This window comes from Oncorhynchus masou, chromosome 24 (assembly GCF_036934945.1).
Source record: "Oncorhynchus masou masou isolate Uvic2021 chromosome 24, UVic_Omas_1.1, whole genome shotgun sequence".
NCBI classification, from domain to species: domain Eukaryota; kingdom Metazoa; phylum Chordata; class Actinopteri; order Salmoniformes; family Salmonidae; genus Oncorhynchus; species Oncorhynchus masou.
Window position 1 is genome coordinate 30,376,994 of NC_088235.1, and position 18,088 is coordinate 30,395,081.

Genomic DNA, 18,088 nt, shown 5'->3' on the forward strand with positions numbered 1-18,088 from the left:
AAAACTGCACTCTGGTAGCTAGCTAATGTTAGCTAGCTACTAGCTACTAAAGTTAGCAAGGCAAATTGAAATACATTGCACTAACACCACACAAACATTTCTAAAAACAAAAACTATATATAATCTGTCTCCTCTGTCTCTTGTAGTTTGAAGAAACACATTTCAAATGAATAATATCCTAAACATGGACAACTATCACGCTTCACTCTCAATCTCTATCCAATATGTCACCAAGCTTCTCAACCCATAGAACCCCCATAATGCTCTGTGGCACAACCCCAATACACCACACTAGGTTTGTTCTCTGATCCTAATGCTACGATTGGATGGACAACATGTTAGTTCATATTGAAAAAGCTTTGATTAGTTGGAGGACATCCTCTGAAAGTGGTCATAATTATCATGTAGGTCCATGGAAGGGAGTAAGGCCTACAAGCCTCCTGGGTTTTGTATTGAAGTCAATGTAGCCAGAGGAGGACGGGAAATAGATGTCTTCCTGCTACACCATGGTGCTAGCTTAGAGTGTGTTGTTGAGACTACTGTAGACCTTCATTGCAAAACAGTGTGTTTTAATCAGGCATTTGGTGACGTGAATATATTTAGTATAGTTTAATCTAAAAAGGATAACTATTTGAAAGTTTAATTAGTTTAAAATGTTCTGAAATTCACTGCGTAGGATGGTCCTCCCCTTCCTCCTCTGAGAAGCCTTCACTGACACAGACACACACACACACACACTCGATGTGTGATTGGCACTTGATTAGGAACTAATCCTTGTCACAACACCCCCACGTCTCCCATCCCCACAATAACCCCCTCCCACCCCTTCCTCCCCACCCCCCGCCCTTCATCCCCTGCTGCCTCATCCATCCACTCCCCACCTTTCAAACCCCCACCCCTCACTACCTCCTCCAGCTCCACTCTGCAGTCAGTCCTGAACCCCAACCATCCAACCCTCTGAGGAACAGAGAAATAATTAGGAGAGAAGATTGCAGCTGACACCATTTCTGAAAAGCAGGGTAGCAGGCTAGAGTAGAGCAGAGAAGAGCAGGGTATTGTAATGAGAGCAGAGCACAGGGATTCTTTGTGTCTGAGCTGAGGGAGAGGAGTTTAGAGAAAAGACTGAAGCCCCCCGGTTCTCCATTCAGTCTGTGTGTGAGAGAGAAGAGATGAGCCGGGGGAGGGAGGGAAGCCAGGGAGAAAAGGAGAGAGGGAGTAGCCAGGGCTTTGTTAGACTGACTCTAATGCATGTGGGATCTGAGCCCTGAGAGGAGAGGGCACTGTGAGGTGTCCCCCTCCTCAGCACACTGACAGCAGCTATCGCCAAGGTAACTGCATAGTAACTCACTGGAACCACAGTCGTACGGCCCTGCTACACTACAGCCATCAGCCATTGAGGGATTGATTCCTTTGAAATCAATGAAAGCTGCTATACTGCTATACTGTTGTGCTCGCGTTGCATTAAGTCCAATGGCAGCGTCCAAGTTCAAATAACACAGAGGTTCACTTCTTGGTGGCTGACACGTGTTCATTCAATCTTGTGAATTTAAAAAAAAAAAAGACAAATAAAGTGGAGTTTGGTTGCATGTGGCCCCTTCCCCTCTGCTCCTCTCCTCTTCCCCTCTGCTCCTCTCCTCTTCCCCTCTGCTCCTCTCCTCCTCGTCTTTCCTTCTGATCCTCTCCTCTTCTCCTCTGCTCCTCTCCTCTTCCCCTCTGCTCCTCTCCTCTTCCCCTCTGCCCCTCTCCTCTTCCCCTCTGCTCCTCTCCTCTTCCCCTCTGCTCCTCTCCTCCTCGTCTTTCCTTCTGATCCTCTCCTCTTCTCCTCTGCTCCTCTCCTCTTCCCCTCTGCTCCTCTCCTCTTCCCCTCTGCTCCTCTCCTCCTCGTCTTTCCTTCTGCTCCTCTCCTCTTCTCCTCTGCTCCTCTCCTCTTCCCCTCTGCTCCTCTCCTCCTCGTCTTTCCTTTTGCTCCTCTCCTCTTCTCCTCTGCTCCTCTCCTCTTCCCCTCTGCTCCTCTCTCTTCCCCTCTGCTCCCCTCCTCTTCCCCTCTGCTCCTCTCCTCCTCGTCTTTCCTTCTGCTCCTCTCCTCTTCCCCTCTGCTCCTCTCCTCCTCGTCTTTCCTTCTGCTCCTCTCCTCTTCCCCTCTGCTCCTCTCCTCTTCCTCTCTGCTCCTCTCCTCCTCGTCTTTCCTTCTGCTCCTCTCCTCTTCCCCTCTGCTCCTCTCCTCTGCTCCTCTCCTCCTTTCCTCTTCCCCTCTGCTCCTCTCCTCTCCCCCCCTGCTCCACTCCTCTTCTCCTCTCCTCCTCGTCTTTCCTTCTGCTACTCTCCTCTTCCCCTCTGCTCCTCTCCTCCTCGTATTTCCTTCTGCTCCTCTCCTCTTCCCCTCTGTTCCTCTCCTCTTCCCCTCTGCTCCTCTCCTCTTCCCCTCTGCTCCTCTCCTCTTCCCATCTGATCCTCTCCTCTTCTCATCTGCTCCTCTTCCCCTCTGCTCCTCTCCTCTTCTCCTCTCATCCTCATCTTTCCTTCTGCTACTCTCCTCTTCCCCTCTGCTCCTCTCCTCTGCTCCTCTCCTCCTCGTATTTCCTTCTGCTCCTCTCCTTTTCCCCTCTGCTCCTCTCCTCTGCTCCTCTCCTCCTCGTCTTTCCTTGTGCTCCTCTCCTCTTCCCCTCTTCTCCTCTTTTCCTCTGCTCCTCTTCTCCTCTGCTCCTTTCCTCCTCGTCTTTCCTTCTGCTCCACTCCTCTCCCCCTCTGCTCCTCCTCTCCTTTCCTCTTCTCCTCTGCTCCTCTTCTCCTCTGCTCCTCTCTTCTTCCCCTCTCCTCTTCTCCTCTGCTCCTCTGCTCCTCTCCTCCTCGTCTTTCCTTCTGCTCCTCTTCTCTTTCCCTCTGCTCCTCTCAACTTCCACTCTCCTCCTCTCCTCTTCCCCTCTACTCCTCTCCACTCTCGAAACAAAGCGTTCGTGTAGAAGGTAGAACGTCACATTGGCTGATGGCATCGCAGCCCTTCTAGTCGAGCTGAAGAGTTACCTTCTCTACCGTTGTCACCCTCTCTTTCTGTTTCTCTCTCTCCCTCTCCTTTCTTTTTCTTCTAGCTATCTAGCGCTGTCTCTCCCCTCCCCCATCCTCCCCCTCTCTCTCTCTTCCTAGTTGAGAGGGATACCGTCTAGCCCTATCCCAGAGTTGTCTTCATTAGTCCATCCCAGCCTGGATGAAGTGATGGTGGAGGGTAGAGGGGGTAGCTCTCAGTGAACTAGACAGACAGGCACAGAGTGAAGATGAATACATGCCCTGTCCCACATTGGAGCAGATGAAAGTTTGTGTGTGCGTGTATGTGTCTGTGTGCCCTACCTAAAGCCTGTAGCAGCCAGTCCAGGGAGATAGATTAGTTGGATGAACTATTATAGCTGCTATATTTCAGCAGTCAGAGCTGACAGTGAGATAAACCAGTAGAGAGAGAGAGAGTGTGTGTGTGTGTGTGTGTGTGTGTGTGTGTGTGTGTGTGTGTGTGTGTGTGTGTGTGTGTGTGTGTGTGTGTGTGTGTGTGTGTGTGTGTGTGTGTGTGTGAGAGAGTGTGAGTGTGAGTGTGTGTGTGTGTGTGTGTGTGTGTGTGTGTGTGTGTGTGTGTGTGTGTGTGTGTGTGTGTGTGTGTGTGTGTGTGTGTGTGTGTGTGTGTGTGTGTGTGTGTGTGTGTGTGTGTGTGTGTGAGAATGTGAGTGTGAGTGTGAGTGTGTGTGTGTGTGTGTGTGTGTGTGTGTGTGTGTGTGTGTGTGTGTGTGTGTGTGTGTGTGTGTGTGTGTGTGTGTGTGTGTGTGTGTGTGTGTGTGGCTGTGGGGGTGGACAGGAGCAGATGCTTTAGCCCTCATCCCAAATGGCACCCTATTCATTAGTGCAAAACTGTTGACCAGACCATATGGGCCCTAGTCAAAAATAGTGTACTACATAGGAAATAGGGTGCCATTAGGGATACTGCCTTAGTCTCTAGATTGAGTCCATTAAATGAGAACTTCCTCCATTAGGAAGTCTAAACTGTGATTACACACGCCCGCCCGCCCACCCACCCACCCACCTACTGAGAGGAAGAGCCAATAAACAGCCTTCATGACCTTCACCAGTACTTCTGCTTCACCAGGCTTTATTCTATGTTTCTGTTTGTTTGTGTCTGTGTGTTTGTGTGCTCGCGGGTCTACATGTGTGATGTGATATTTTGTATGTATTTAATTGAGCCTTCCTTGAATGGGTTCCTTAACCCTCAGCTCACAATGGGAGCAGGTGAGGAGGGTAAGTTTGCGTCCCAAATGGCACCCTATTTCCTACATAGTGCATTGCCTTTGACCAGAAGTTGTGCACTATTTAAGTAATATGGTGCCATTTGGGACAAAGCCCAAGATCACACATAATTTGCATCATCACAGATTGAAAAGCATCTATACAGTCACTATACCATGTCTACATAATAACACCTGGATGGATTTCAGAGAAAGTGCAGTGTGGCTTCCTGCACTCTAACAATTGCTGGGCTGTTTGGTTGACCCAACTGCTTGGTTACAGACATTGGGTCAATTAGTTGAGTTGTTTTCTTTGAAAACCACTGGGTTATCGATGCTGGGTGCTGGGTTATTGATGCTGGTTGCTGGGTTATTGATGCTGGGTGCTGGGTTATCGATGCTGGGTGCTGGGTTATTGATGCTGGTTGCTGGGTTATTGGTGTTGGGTGCTGGGTTATCGATGCTGGGTGCAGGGTTTTTGATGCTGGGTGCTGGGTTATCGATGCTGGGTGATGGGTTATCAATGCTGGGTGCTGGGTTATTGATGCTGGGTGCTGGGTTATCGATGCTGGGTGCTGGGTTATCGATGCTGGGTGTTGGGTTATCGATGCTGGGTTATTGATGCTGGGTGCTGGGTTATTGATGCTGGGTGCTGGGTTATCGATGCTGTGTGCTGGGTTATTGATGCTGGGTGCTGGGTTACAGATGCTGGGTTATCGATGCTGGGTGCTGGGTTATCGATGCTGGGTGCTGGGTTATCGATGCTGGGTCCTCTGTTATTGATGCTGGGTGCTGTGTTATTGATGCTGGGTGTTGGGTTATCGATGCTGGGTTATTGATGCTGGGTGCTGGGTTATTGATGCTGGGTGCTGGGATATCGATGCTGGGTGCTGGGTTTTTGATGCTGGGTGCTGGGTTATTGATGCTGGGTGATGGGTTATCAATGCTGGGTGTTGGGTTATTGATGCTGGGTGCTGGGTTATCGATGTTGGGTGCTGGGTTATCGATGCTGGGTGCTGGGTTATTGATGCTGGGTGCTGGGTTATTGATGCTGGGTGCTGGGTTATCAATGATGTGTGCTGGGTTATTGATGCTGGGTGCTGGGTTACTGATGCTGGGTGCTGGGTTATCGATGCTGGGTGCTGGGTTATCGATGCTGGGTCCTCTGTTATTGATGGTGGGTGCTGGGTTATCGATGTTGGGTGCTGGGTTATCGATGTTGGGTGCTGGGTTATCGATGCTGGGTGCTGGGTTATTGATGCTGGGTGCTGGGTTATTGATGCTGGGTGCTGGGTTATCAATGATGTGTGCTGGGTTATTGATGCTGGGTGCTGGGTTACTGATGCTGGGTGCTGGGTTATCGATGCTGGGTGCTGGGTTATCGATGCTGGGTCCTCTGTTATTGATGGTGGGTGCTGTGTTATTGATACTGGGTGTTGGGTTATCGATGCTGGGTTATTGATGCTGGGTGCTGGGTTATTGATGCTGGGTGCTGGGTTATCGATGCTGGGTGCTGGGTTATTGATGCTGGGTGTTGGTTTATCGATGCTGGGTTATTGATGCTGGGTGCTGGGTTATTGATGCTGGGTGCTGAGTTATTGATGCTGGGTACTGGGTTATCGATGCTGGGTTATCGAGATATGACCCAACGAGTCAGTTCAAAATAATCGGGGTGTGGCTTAGCAGGGGCATGGCTGTCGTATAGTTATTTCTGGCCACCCGTGAGAGTAAATGTGATTCTGGTTCATCTGTTCTGTTGTATTGTTAACATATGTTAATGTTGAACAGTGACAGTTTTGTAGCTTTAAAGAGGCTTACACAATTGTATGGGTGTCTTAAGAGCCTAAGCAAATCACAATAACGAAGGCTGTTCAGGTGTGACAGAAAGGATTGGTATTTCAATGATAACCAAGGTTGTTCAGGTGTGACATAAATGGTTGGTATTTCAATGATAACAAAGGCTGTTCAGGTGTGACATAAATGGTTGGTATTTCAATGATAACCAAGGTTGTTCAGGTGTGACATAAATGGTTGGTATTTCAATGATAACAAAGGCTGTTCAGGTGTGACATAAATGGTTGGTATTTCAATGATAACCAAGGTTGTTCAGGTGTGACATAAATGGTTGGCATTTCAATGATAACAAAGGCTGTTCAGGTGTGACATAAATGGTTGGTATTTCAATGATAACAAAGGCTGTTCAGGTGTGACATAAATGATTGGTATTTCACAGTTAACCAAGGCTGTATAGGTGTGACAGAATGGGTGGTATTTTACTGATAACCAATGCTGTATCGGTGTGACAGAACGGGTGTTATTTCACTGATAACCAAGGCTGTATAGGTGTGACAGAATGGGTGGTATTTTACTGATAACCAAGGCTGTACAGACATGACAGACGGGTGGTATTTCACAGATATCCAAGGCTGTACAGGTGTGACAGAACGGGTGGTATTTCACTGATAACCAAGGCTGTACAGGTGTGACAGAATGGGTGGTATTTCACTGATAACCAAGGCTGTACAGGCGTGACAGAAGGGTCTGGTATTTCACCAACCAAAAGGGTAACCCACTTCCAAAATGAGCACCTGCCTACACAAAACAATATCTGGAACACACACACACACTGTAAAAAAAAGCTGTGTGTTGCGCCTCACATTCCGTGAAGTGGTGTAAAGCAGGTAAATTAAATCAATGGCAGTAAAGATGAGGTAAGATGCTGTGTGTGTGTGCATGTGTGTGTGTGCGTGTGTGTGTGTGTGTGCTTGCATGCTTGCGTGTTTGAGGTACAATGTGGTAAGATACTGATCCTGGCAATCAGCATGATCTGCTCAGCATTTTTATTCCTACTAATGGTCAGCACCACGGGCACAGCTCCAAGCGTCAGGTTTTTAAGACCATCATTCTGTCTGAGAAGGAAGGCTCGATGACAGAAGGAACACTACCTGGATGACACTACCTGGAAACACACACACTTCACAGATGACAACACAACTACTCCAGGGGTGATGTTCTGTGGTTTACCCTGTGCTCCTCATCATTCTGTCAGACAAAAGAGGCTCTCTAAGGTGACACTAGCCTGGTCCCAGATTGGTTTGGATTGTCATGACACGGTCATATCCAGGTCATAATATGTCATAACAGCTGACATATCTTTAAATATATCTTAGATTTTTCAATGTAGCTACCCTTTGCCTTAATGACAGCTTTGCACACTCTTGGCATTCTCTCAACCAGCTTCACCTGGAATGCCTTTCCAACTGTCTTGAAGGAGTTCCCACATATGCTGAGCACTTGATGGCTGCTTTTCCTTCACTCGTCGGTCCAACTCCTCCCAAAACATCTCAATTGGGTTGAGGTCGGGTGATTGTGGAGGCCAGGTCATCTGATGCAGCACTCCATCACTCTCCTTCTTGATCAAATAGCCCTTACACAGCATGGAGGTGTGTTGGGTCATTGTCCTGTTGAAAACAAATTATAGTCCCACTAAGCTCAAACCAGATGGGATGGTGTATCGCTGCAGAATGCTGTGGTAGCCATGCTACTTAAGTGTGCCATAAATTGTAAATAAATCACAGACAGTGTCACCAGCAAAGCACCCCCACACCATCACACCTCCTACTCCATGCTTCATGTTGGGAACCACACATGCGTAAATCATCCGTTCATTTGGACTCATCAGACCTAAGGACACATTTCCACCAGTCTAATGTCCATTGGTTGTGTTTCTTGGTCCAAGCAAGTCTCTTATTATTATTAGTAGTAGTTTCTTTGCAGCAATTCAACCACAAAGGCCTGATTCACACAGTCTCCTCTGAACAGTTGATTTGGATATTTGTCTGTTACTTGAACTCTGTGAAGCAATTATTTGGGCTGCAATTTCTGGTAAATCTGGGTCTTCCTTTCCTGTGACGGTCCTCATGAGAGCCACTTTCATCATAGCACTTGATGGCTTTTGCGACAACACTTAAAGTATTGATGGACTGTCGTTTCTCTTTGCTTATTTGAGCTGCTCTTGCCATAATATGGACTTGGTATCTTCTGTATACCACCCCAACCTTGTCACAACACAACTGATTGTCTCAAACGCATTAATAAGGAAAGACATTCACACATGTTTTAACAAGGCACACCTGTATATTGAAATGCATTCCAGGTGACTACCTCATTCCAGGTGACTACCATTCCCACATTCTCATAAAATAAGAATTTGTTCTTAACTGACTTGCCTGGTAAAATAAAATAAAATATCATGTAAACAAAATTAACCAGGAAATCGGAGCACTAAGGAAAATGTCAATTTACAGAGCTATAATTTTCCAATATCTGATCGATTAGTCATTCTCAATAATGTATTATAACCTTGTTAGTCTCATTCCAAACATTGTAAAATGATTGGTTATCTGCACGAACCCTAGCATAAATTATGAATAAGCAATATACAAATTGTCTTAATTATTTATTTACTAACTAAATAATCACAGAATAACATCACAAACAGTACATAATGGTTTCTAACAGTGATATAAAAGTCCCTAGTGGGCTAAGCCGATATGACAGCTTGGTAGACAAAAGGAAAGGGGTGGGACTGAGAAAGAGCGGGAAAGACAAATGGATTCACTACACACAGTATATAATTCTATTCATTGAAATTCTAATCCTTTGCTCATGAACAGCCGCTCATTCGATAATAATTGCAATGCATATATATTTACACCCATATGTCGTTGTCTTCTCTGTTGGAATCATCAATCGTCCTGTAGGGTTCATCAGAGTCTCTGGTTAATTGAAGTCACAAAGTCTTTTGTGGTTGTAGGTGGTTAGAATGGATACTTCAGAGTACCAATCAGAAGTGTTCTCATAGAATATTTGCTTCTGAGGTTGTCGGCATGCTCATTCTAGGTTTACGTAATTTCTAGCTGCAGACTAGCAATTTGTGTCATCTAGACTTTGCTCTTTCTGTTGTGAATCGATAGTCTCAGAGTTGAACCATTTCCAGCCAATGCTCCACATGGGATGGTCTTCTAGTCGTATGGTTTGTGTGGTCTTAACCATTCGAGACATATGGCCTACCATGCGTCTCTTAAACATGAAATATACCTTTCGTCAAGGGTAGTATTTCAGTAGAAAAGGCAGTTCCATGATGCCTGATGTAGTGGCTTGCCTCACGGGGGCATGGCCCCTGACTATCGGCAGGTAACCTAGTGGTTAGAGCATTGCACTTGTAACGAAAGGTTGCAAGATCGAATCCCCGAGCTGACATGGTCAAAATATGTAGTTTTGTCCCTGAACAAGGCTGTTAACCCACTGTTCCTAAGCTGCCTAGTTAAATAAAGGTAAAAAATAATAAATTATAATAATAATATGGAAGACAATTCTCTGATTTTAAAGATTAACATCACATTACATCATTTCACAAATAGTTTCATGTTTACTCATTCATTTTTATACAATAATTAGATGCAAACCCCATAATTGAGAAATGGACACATTCAGAGGTACAGTTCTGTATGTTTCCTGTCCTTCATGAGATCACCACATGAAACACACTCAACATGACTGTCTCTTAAGTGTCCACGGACCATTCCCACATTCCCATAAGTAGAAATATTGTTTAATTCTAACCTGGAGGAGGGTGGGCACGACCTACATCCAGAAAGGGCCACGTCATTACAGTATGTTACCATAAATTCCAATGAAACGTTGTATTAACAGTACATTACAGTCCTTTTTTTACAGTAACTTACAGGTAACTGGCTGCCAGTAAGTTACCTTAAAAACAACTGGTTTTCTTTTATAGTGTAGTAACACAAACTGTCCACATTAGGGAAATTAGTCAAAACATAGTGTAATATGGCAAAATAATTCAGCATATCAATTGAGGATGATGCTATATGCTGCCCACTCACAAATTATTGCAACAATGACATCTATTCCTCAGTCATTTAAACCATTTAGAGAGAACACAATAATTTAACCGGCGCTGTAGAGACTAGAGTTTCTGTTTGTTCTGTGCAGAAGCCTGAACATCCCTATACATCCCTATATATAGTGTACTACCTTTGCCTAGTTCTATGGGCCTTGGTCAAAGGTAGTACACTTTATAAGGAAAAGGTGGTATTTGGGGTTCATCCTGTTTTTGGTGCAGCTCCACTCATGACATGCTGCCTGGTAAGAAGAGAAGTTTCCATCTCCTTTAGCTGGGATATGGTGTGTGTCCCAAATGGCACTCTATTCCCTACATAGTCCTGTACTTTTGACTGGAGCCGTATGGGCCCTGGTCAAAAGTACTGCACTGGATAGGGAATAGAGTGCTATTGGGGATGTAGATATGCTCTATCTACCCTCCATTCTAGCTGGTCTCCCACCACACAGTGTCTCCCACAGCAGTCATGGATAATAAATTATCCAGGCGCTAGCCCCCACACTGATGTTACCCAGAGAGAGCTGTGGGTGTCTAGGGAGAGAGGAGAGGGTTCCTATGGGAAGGGGGTAGATGGATGCGAAGATGGAGGGATGGGGGCTGTGTGTGTCTGGGGAGAGAAGGGCCCTGGGGGAGGAAGGGTAGATGGAGGGATGTACGCTGTGCTGTGCTCTGTCTTCCATGACCTGCCTGCTTCCTGGATGTTTACACTAGAGAAAACCCAGTTCACTATGCACCTGTTCCAGATGAGGACATCATACTGAGACTCAGGAAAATGGAGGCCCTGGTCTGAGTAGTTCTATGTCCAGGTGTTTTCTAAGGAGAAATGTTTCATACAGACTTAATAATCAGCTTCACTGAAGAGGCTGTGTGTCTGGAGAGAGGGGTCTTGGGAGAAAAGGGAGGCTGGCTCCTGGCTGGGTCAAAGTGAGCAGACAGGGGCTCAGGAGAATGTAGGCCCAGCTCGTAGAGAAGTGTTCTCATCTGTGTAGGTGTTGATACTTAGGAGAGTTTCATATGGACTGTGTATCCAGCTTCACAGGAGAGAGAACTGTTGATTTTATATTTATATTTTGGTCTTAACCAGAGGGACATACAGTCAGTGCAGATTACCCGATGTGTGCGTCTGGGGAGAGGGATTTTGAGGGAAGAGGATAGGCTGGGTCCTGGCTGGCTATACCTGGGTTCTGGAGAGGGAGAGAGAGAGAGAGAGAGAGAGAGAGAGAGAGAGAGAGCAGTCCTTCACTGGGAATACTGTGTGTTTATGGGGAGGAGGGTCTTGGGGGAGAAAGAGAGGCTGGCTCCTGACTGGCTCCCACCTGGACCCAGGAGAAAACCCAGTTTTCTCTCCCCAGACTCTGTGTTGCACCACATGAGACCCCAAAGAATGCAGATTCTAATCTGCTCTCAGAGAGGTTCTCTCACCTGTCCAGGTGCAAGACTTTGAAGAAAGTTGTATGGACTTCAAATCAAATTAAAAAGTATTTGTCACGTGCGCAAAATACAACAGTGAAATGCTTACTTACAGGCTCTAACCAACAGTGAAATGCTTACTTACAGGCTCTAACCAACAGTGAAATGCTTACTTACAGGCTCTAACCAACAGTGCAAAAAAGGTATTAGGTGAACAATAGGTAAGTAAATAAATAAAACAACAGTAAAAAGACAGTGAAAATAACAGTAGCGAGGCTATATACAGTAGCGAGGCTGTATACAGTAGCGAGGCTACATACAGGCATCGGTTAGTCGGTCTGATTGAGGTAGTATGATATGGTTAAAGTGACTATGCATATATGATAAACAGAGAGTAGCAGCAGCGTAAAAGAGGGGTTGGGGACACACACAATGCAAATAGTCTGGGTTGCCATTTGATTACCTGTTCAGGAGTCTTATGACTTGGGGGTAAAAACTGTTGAGAAGCCTTTTTGTCCAAGACTTGGCACTCTACTACCGCACTCCATGCGGTAGTAGAGAGAACAGTCTATTACTGGGGTGGCTGGGGTCTTTGACAATTTGTAGGGCCTTCCTCTGACACTGCCTGGTGTAGAGGTCCTGGATGGAAGGCAGCTTGGCCCCAATGATGTACTGGGCTGTACGCACTACTCTCTGTAGTGCCTTTGTAACAGTATATCTTTATTCCTTCCCCTCCCCCCCAACCGGGCGCGAACCAGGGACCCTCTGCACACAGACAACAGTCACCCATGAAGCATCGTTACCCATCGCTCCACAAAAGCCACTGCCCTTGCAGAGCAAGGGGAACCACTACTTCAAGGTCTCAAAGCGAGTGACGTCACCAATTGAAATGCTATTAGCGCGCACCGCCGCTAACTAGCTAGCCATTTCACATCCGTTACACTCACCCCCCTTTTGACCTCCTCCATTTCCGCAGCAACCAGTGATCCGGGTCAACAGCATCAATGTAACAGTATAACTTTAGTCCGTCCCAAATGCCAAATCTTTTTAGTTTCCTGAATAGGCTTTATCGTGCTCTCTTCACGACTGTCTTGTTGTGTTTGGACCATTCTAGTTTGTTGGTGATGTGGACACCAAGGAACTTGAAGCTCTCAACCTGCTCCACTACAGCCCCGTCGATGAGAATGGGGGCGTGCTCGGTCCTCTTTTTTCCTGTAGTCCACACTCATCTCCTTAGTCTTGGTTACGTTGAGGGATAGGTTGCTATTCTGGCACCAGATCTCTGACCTCCTTCCTTTAGTCTGTCACGTCATTGTCGGTGATCAGGACTACCACCTTTTGTGTCATCTGCAAACTTAATGATAGTTTTGGAGTCATGCCTGGCCATGCAGTTGTGGGTGAACAGGGAGTACAGAAGGGGACTGAGCACGCACCCCTGGGGGGCTCCAGTGTTGGAACAGCGTGGCAGATGTGTTGTACCCTACCCTCACCACCTGGGGGCGGCCCGTCAGGAAGTCCAGGATCCAGTTGCAGAGGGAGGTGTTTAGTCCTAGGATCCTTACCCCAACCCTGGCCAACAGCTCCGCACCCCACACAGCTACTTGCCCAAGCCTCCCCAGCTTCTCCTTCACCCAAATCCAGATAGAAGATGTTCTGAAAGAGCTGCAAATCCTGGACCTGTACAAATCAGCTGGACTAGACAATCTGGACCCTCTCTTTCTAAAATCCGCCGCCAATGTTGCAACCCCTATTACCAGTCTGGCCCTTCTTTGGACACTGTGTTAACCTCTCCGGGATATGTAGGACGCGAGCGCCAAATTCAAATAAATGACTATAAAAATCAAACTTCCATGAAATCACACATGCAGGATACCAAATTAAAGCTACACTTGTTGTGAATCCAGCCAACATGTCAGATTTCAAAAAGGCTTTTCGGCGAAAAGAAACTATGCTATTATCTGAGGATAGCACCTCCGTAAACAAAGACAGAAAAACATATTTCAACCCTGCAGGCGCGACACAAAACGCAGAAATAAAGATATAATTCATGCCTTACCTTTGATGAGCTTCTTTTGTTGGCACTCCAATATGTTCCATAAACATCACAAATGGTCCTTTTGTTTGATTAATTCCATTGATATATATATCCAAAATGTCCATTTATCTGGCGCGTTTGATCCAGAAAAACATCGGTTCCGACTTGAGCAATGTGACTTCAAAATATCTCAAAAGTTACCTGTAAACTTTGCCAAAACATTTCAAACTACTTTTGTAATACAACTTTAGGTATTTTTTTAATGTAAATAATCAATACAATTGAAGACGGGATGATCTGTGTTCAATATAGGAGGAAAACAAACTGTAGCTAGCTTTCAGGTCACGCGCCTTTAAAATAGAGTCCTCTTCACTCTAGCCTCGTTCTGAACAGTGTTACTTCTTCATTACAAAAAGGAAAAACCTCAACCAATTTCTAAAGACTGTTGACATCCAGTGGAAGCGATAGGAACTGCAAGAAGGTCCCTTAGAAATCTGGATTCCCAATGAAAACCCATTGAAAAGAGAGTGACCTCAATCTGCCAAATAAGTTTTGTTATACTCACAGACATGATTCAAACAGTTTTAGAAATGTCAGAGTGTTTTCTATCCACATCTACTAATAATATGCAATACTTATCTTCTGGGGATGAGTAGCAGGCAGTTTAATTTGGACACGCTCTTCATCCAAAATTCCAAATGCTGCCCCCTATCCTAGAGAAATTAACTAACCTCCAAACGAGCTTCAATGCCATACAACACTCCTTCCGTGGCCTCCAACTGCTCTTAAACGCTTGTAAAACCAAATGCACGCTTTTCAACTTTTCCCTGCCCGCACCCGCCCGTCCGACTAGCATCACTATTCCTGACGGTTCTGACTTAGAATATGTGGACAACTACACATACCTAGGTGTCTGGCTAGACTGTAAACTCTCCTTCCAGACTCATATTAAACATCTCCAAACCATAATTAAATCTAGAATCATCTTCCTATTTCACAACAAAGCCTCCTTCACTCATGCCGCCAAACGTACCCTCGTAAAACTGTCTATCCTACCGATCCTCGACTTCAGCATTGTTATAAAAAATAGCTTCCAATACTCTACTCAGCAAACTGGATGCAGTCTATCGTAGTGCCATCCGTTTTGTCACCAATGCCCCATATACCACCCACCACTGCGACCTGTATGCTTTAGTCGGCTGGCCCTCGCTACATATTCGTTGGCAGACCCACTGGCTCCAGGTCATCCAAAGCCAACACCTCCTTTGGCCGACTTTCCTTCCAGTTCTCTGCTACCAATGACTGGAACAAATTGCAAAAATCTCTGAAGCTGGAGACTTATATCTCTCTCACTAACTTTAAATATCAGCTATCTGAGCAGCAAACCGATCACTGCAGCTGTACATAGCCCATCTTTAAATAGCCCACCCAATCTACCTACCTCATCCCCATATTTTTTAAATGTACTTTTCTGCTCTTTTGCGCACCAGTATTTCTACTTGCACATCACCATCTGCTCATCTATCACTCCAGTGTAATTGTAATTACTTCGCTACTATGGCCTATTTATTGCCTTTCCTCCTCATGCCATTTGCACACACTGTATATAGACGTTCATTTTTTCCTATTGTGTTATTGACTGTACGCTTGTTTATTCCATGTGTAACTCTGTGTTGTTATTTGTGTCGCACTGGTTTGCTTTATCTTGGCCAGGTCACAGTTGTAAATGAGAACTTGTTCTCAACTGGCCTACCTGGTTAAATAAAGGTGACATCATTATATATATATTTTTTAAATTAGTGATGAGCTTTGAGGGCACTATGGTGTTGAATGCTGAGCTGTAGTCAATGAATAGCATTCTCACATAGGTGTTCTTTTTGTCCAAGGGCAGTGTGGAGTGCAATAGAGATTGCAACATCTGTGGATCTGTTTGGGCGTTATGCAAATTCGAGTGGATCTAGGGTTTCTGGGATAATGGTGTTGATGTGAGCCAATACCAGCCTTTCAAAGCACTTCATGGCTATGGATGTGAGTGCTACGGCTCTGTAGTCATTTAGGCAGGTTGCCTTTGTGTTCTTGGGCATAGGGACTATGGTGGTCTACTTGAAACATGTTGGTATTACAGACTCAATCAGGGACATGTGGAAAATGTCAGTGAAGACACCTACCAGTTGGTCAGCACATTCCCGGAGCACACGTCCTGGTAATCCGTCTGGCCCCGCAGCCTTGTGAATGTTGACCTGTTTAAAGGTCTTACTCACGTCGGCTACGGAGAGCGTGATCACACAGTCGTCCGGAACAGCTGATGCTCTCATGCATGCCTTCTAATCAGCTTCACTGTTCATGCCTTGTACATGGGAAAGGTGCTGTGTGGGAAGATTGAGGGAGGCTGTGCTCTGACTCTCGTGGCCTGGCTGGTTCACCTTAGCCTGGGTACCAGTCTGTTCGTGCTATCATTCCACTTTTTACCAGTCCTTAACAAGGAGTGTCAAAAAGGGGAGTGATAGTACAGCCAGACTGGTACCCAGGCTAGGTTCACTTAGCCCTGGAGAAAACCAGGTTCACTCTGAACACTCAGAGATGTTACCAGTGCAGATGCATCATAACTTAGAAGAAAAGTTTTGTATTCCCTTTTAAGGTTTTGGACGTAATAACCAGCTTCACTAGAGAAAAAGAAAACACTACATATCCTTAGACACACACACACGTTATCCCTGTGAATTCAAACCTTGTGGGCAGGGATTTACCCAGGGGCCTGGCCAAGCAGGACACACATCAACTAGGAAGGGAAGGAACACTCAGGACAGAACCGGATCACAAATCCACATTATAACACTCTTAGGCATCCTTCCACAGAGGACATGATATAAAACAATAAACCATCCACAGCATAGTGATGGGGTATAACTGTACCCTAGCTGATGATATGAGAGAAAGATTCAAGAAAATGTGTGTTATGTGCAGTGTGTCTTCAGTATGCTGCAACTACTGCATACAAAATATGTTTTTTAACTGCAGTCATTTTGCAGTCTAATTACAGTTAGAGTGTAGTATAACTGCAGTCCACTGCAGTTATTTTGCAATTACGGCATTCAAAATACCAGTCGACTGCAGTTACTGCACTGTTACTGCAGTTTCAAAACTGCATATTTTTTTGTAAGTGTGTGTGTGTGACTACTCTGTGGAGGCATTATGAAATTCAAACAGTAGCTATTTTATTTCTTGCTGAGCCTATTTCTGTCAATATTTACTAGCAGCAGGGGCCTCTTGCTTCTGTGGTCAAATAACACTAGAAACATGTGCAACAGACTCATAAGCTACTGATAATGCATGAAGGTAAAGAGATGTGGAGAGTGAACTGTTTTGGCGTATCTGAGGAAGAAAGAGGACACATACATACATCAGTACACACTTTGCAGCTAGCTGACTTACATCTCTTTGGCTGACCATGTTTGTGTTTTAGTGAGATTAACATCAGCGGGTGGTTTTCAATGGGTTATGGAAGCTGTATTGGTTTAGTGTAATTCAAATCTGACCTCATGGCGACTTAACTGTGTAAGGTGATATGACACATGGCTGCTACTAGCCCATCACAGCTAACTAGCCGGCACAACACAGCTGACTAGTGCAACATAACTAACTAGCTAGCACACAACAGATAACTAACTTGCTCAATACAGCTAACTAGCTAGCACAACACAGTTAACTAGCTAGCACACCACAGCTAACTTGCTAGCACACAACAGCTAACTAGCTAGCACACCACAGCCCACTTAGTAGGACTAACACGTATGTGTCTTTCTGTCTCTGTGTTTTCAGTTGATGGCTGCATACACAAAGCGGCAGGCTCCTGTCTGTATGAAGAATGCATCACACTCAACGGCTGTGAAACCGGCAACGCCAAGATCACCTGTGGCTACGACCTACCGGCTAAATGTGAGTAGCGTTTAATCCATTATTATCCCTGTTCCAATTTTCCCTGCCATGGGTGCTGTTTTGATGCTACATCCTACACTATGCTGCATTTGTGTCCTTTACAATACCTGCAATGAATATGGCTAATTCTATATGGTGCATACCAGCTCTTTCTATATGATCCCTACACATTGAACATGATCCCCATGAAACATGTCGCTGAACATGTGAAACGTTGGGACATGATGATGCTTCTATGCATTACAGCCAATCGGATCATTGCAACAACATGACTGCCAACCTAATTATCACTACACCACCCACCCACTAGCTACAAGATCCCAGTTAACACACCCACCCCATAGGAACAATTGGTTGCAATGATGTCCAGTGTATTCCTTCTGAAAGACATTGTTGCCAGTGATGTCTGCAACATTACATAATGACTACACTGACATTGTGAATCACCCCACTACCTCACTGCATACTGAATTACATTGGGGACATTTGAGTCATTTTAGGATCAATCCTATCAATCAGCCC

At 45.5% G+C, this 18,088-nt stretch overlaps 1 protein-coding gene across 3 annotated transcripts in view; it reads left to right on the forward strand.

Moving 5' to 3' along the window:
* macrod2 (mono-ADP ribosylhydrolase 2) overlaps window positions 1-18,088 on the forward strand; it is a 1,245,161-nt gene that overhangs the window by 477,716 nt on the left and 749,357 nt on the right. For all 3 annotated transcript variants that reach the window (XM_064933636.1, XM_064933637.1, XM_064933635.1), the window contains exon 5: window positions 17,450-17,566. In XM_064933636.1, coding sequence (XP_064789708.1) covers window positions 17,450-17,566 — 117 coding nt within the window. The remainder of the gene's footprint in view (window positions 1-17,449; window positions 17,567-18,088) is intronic.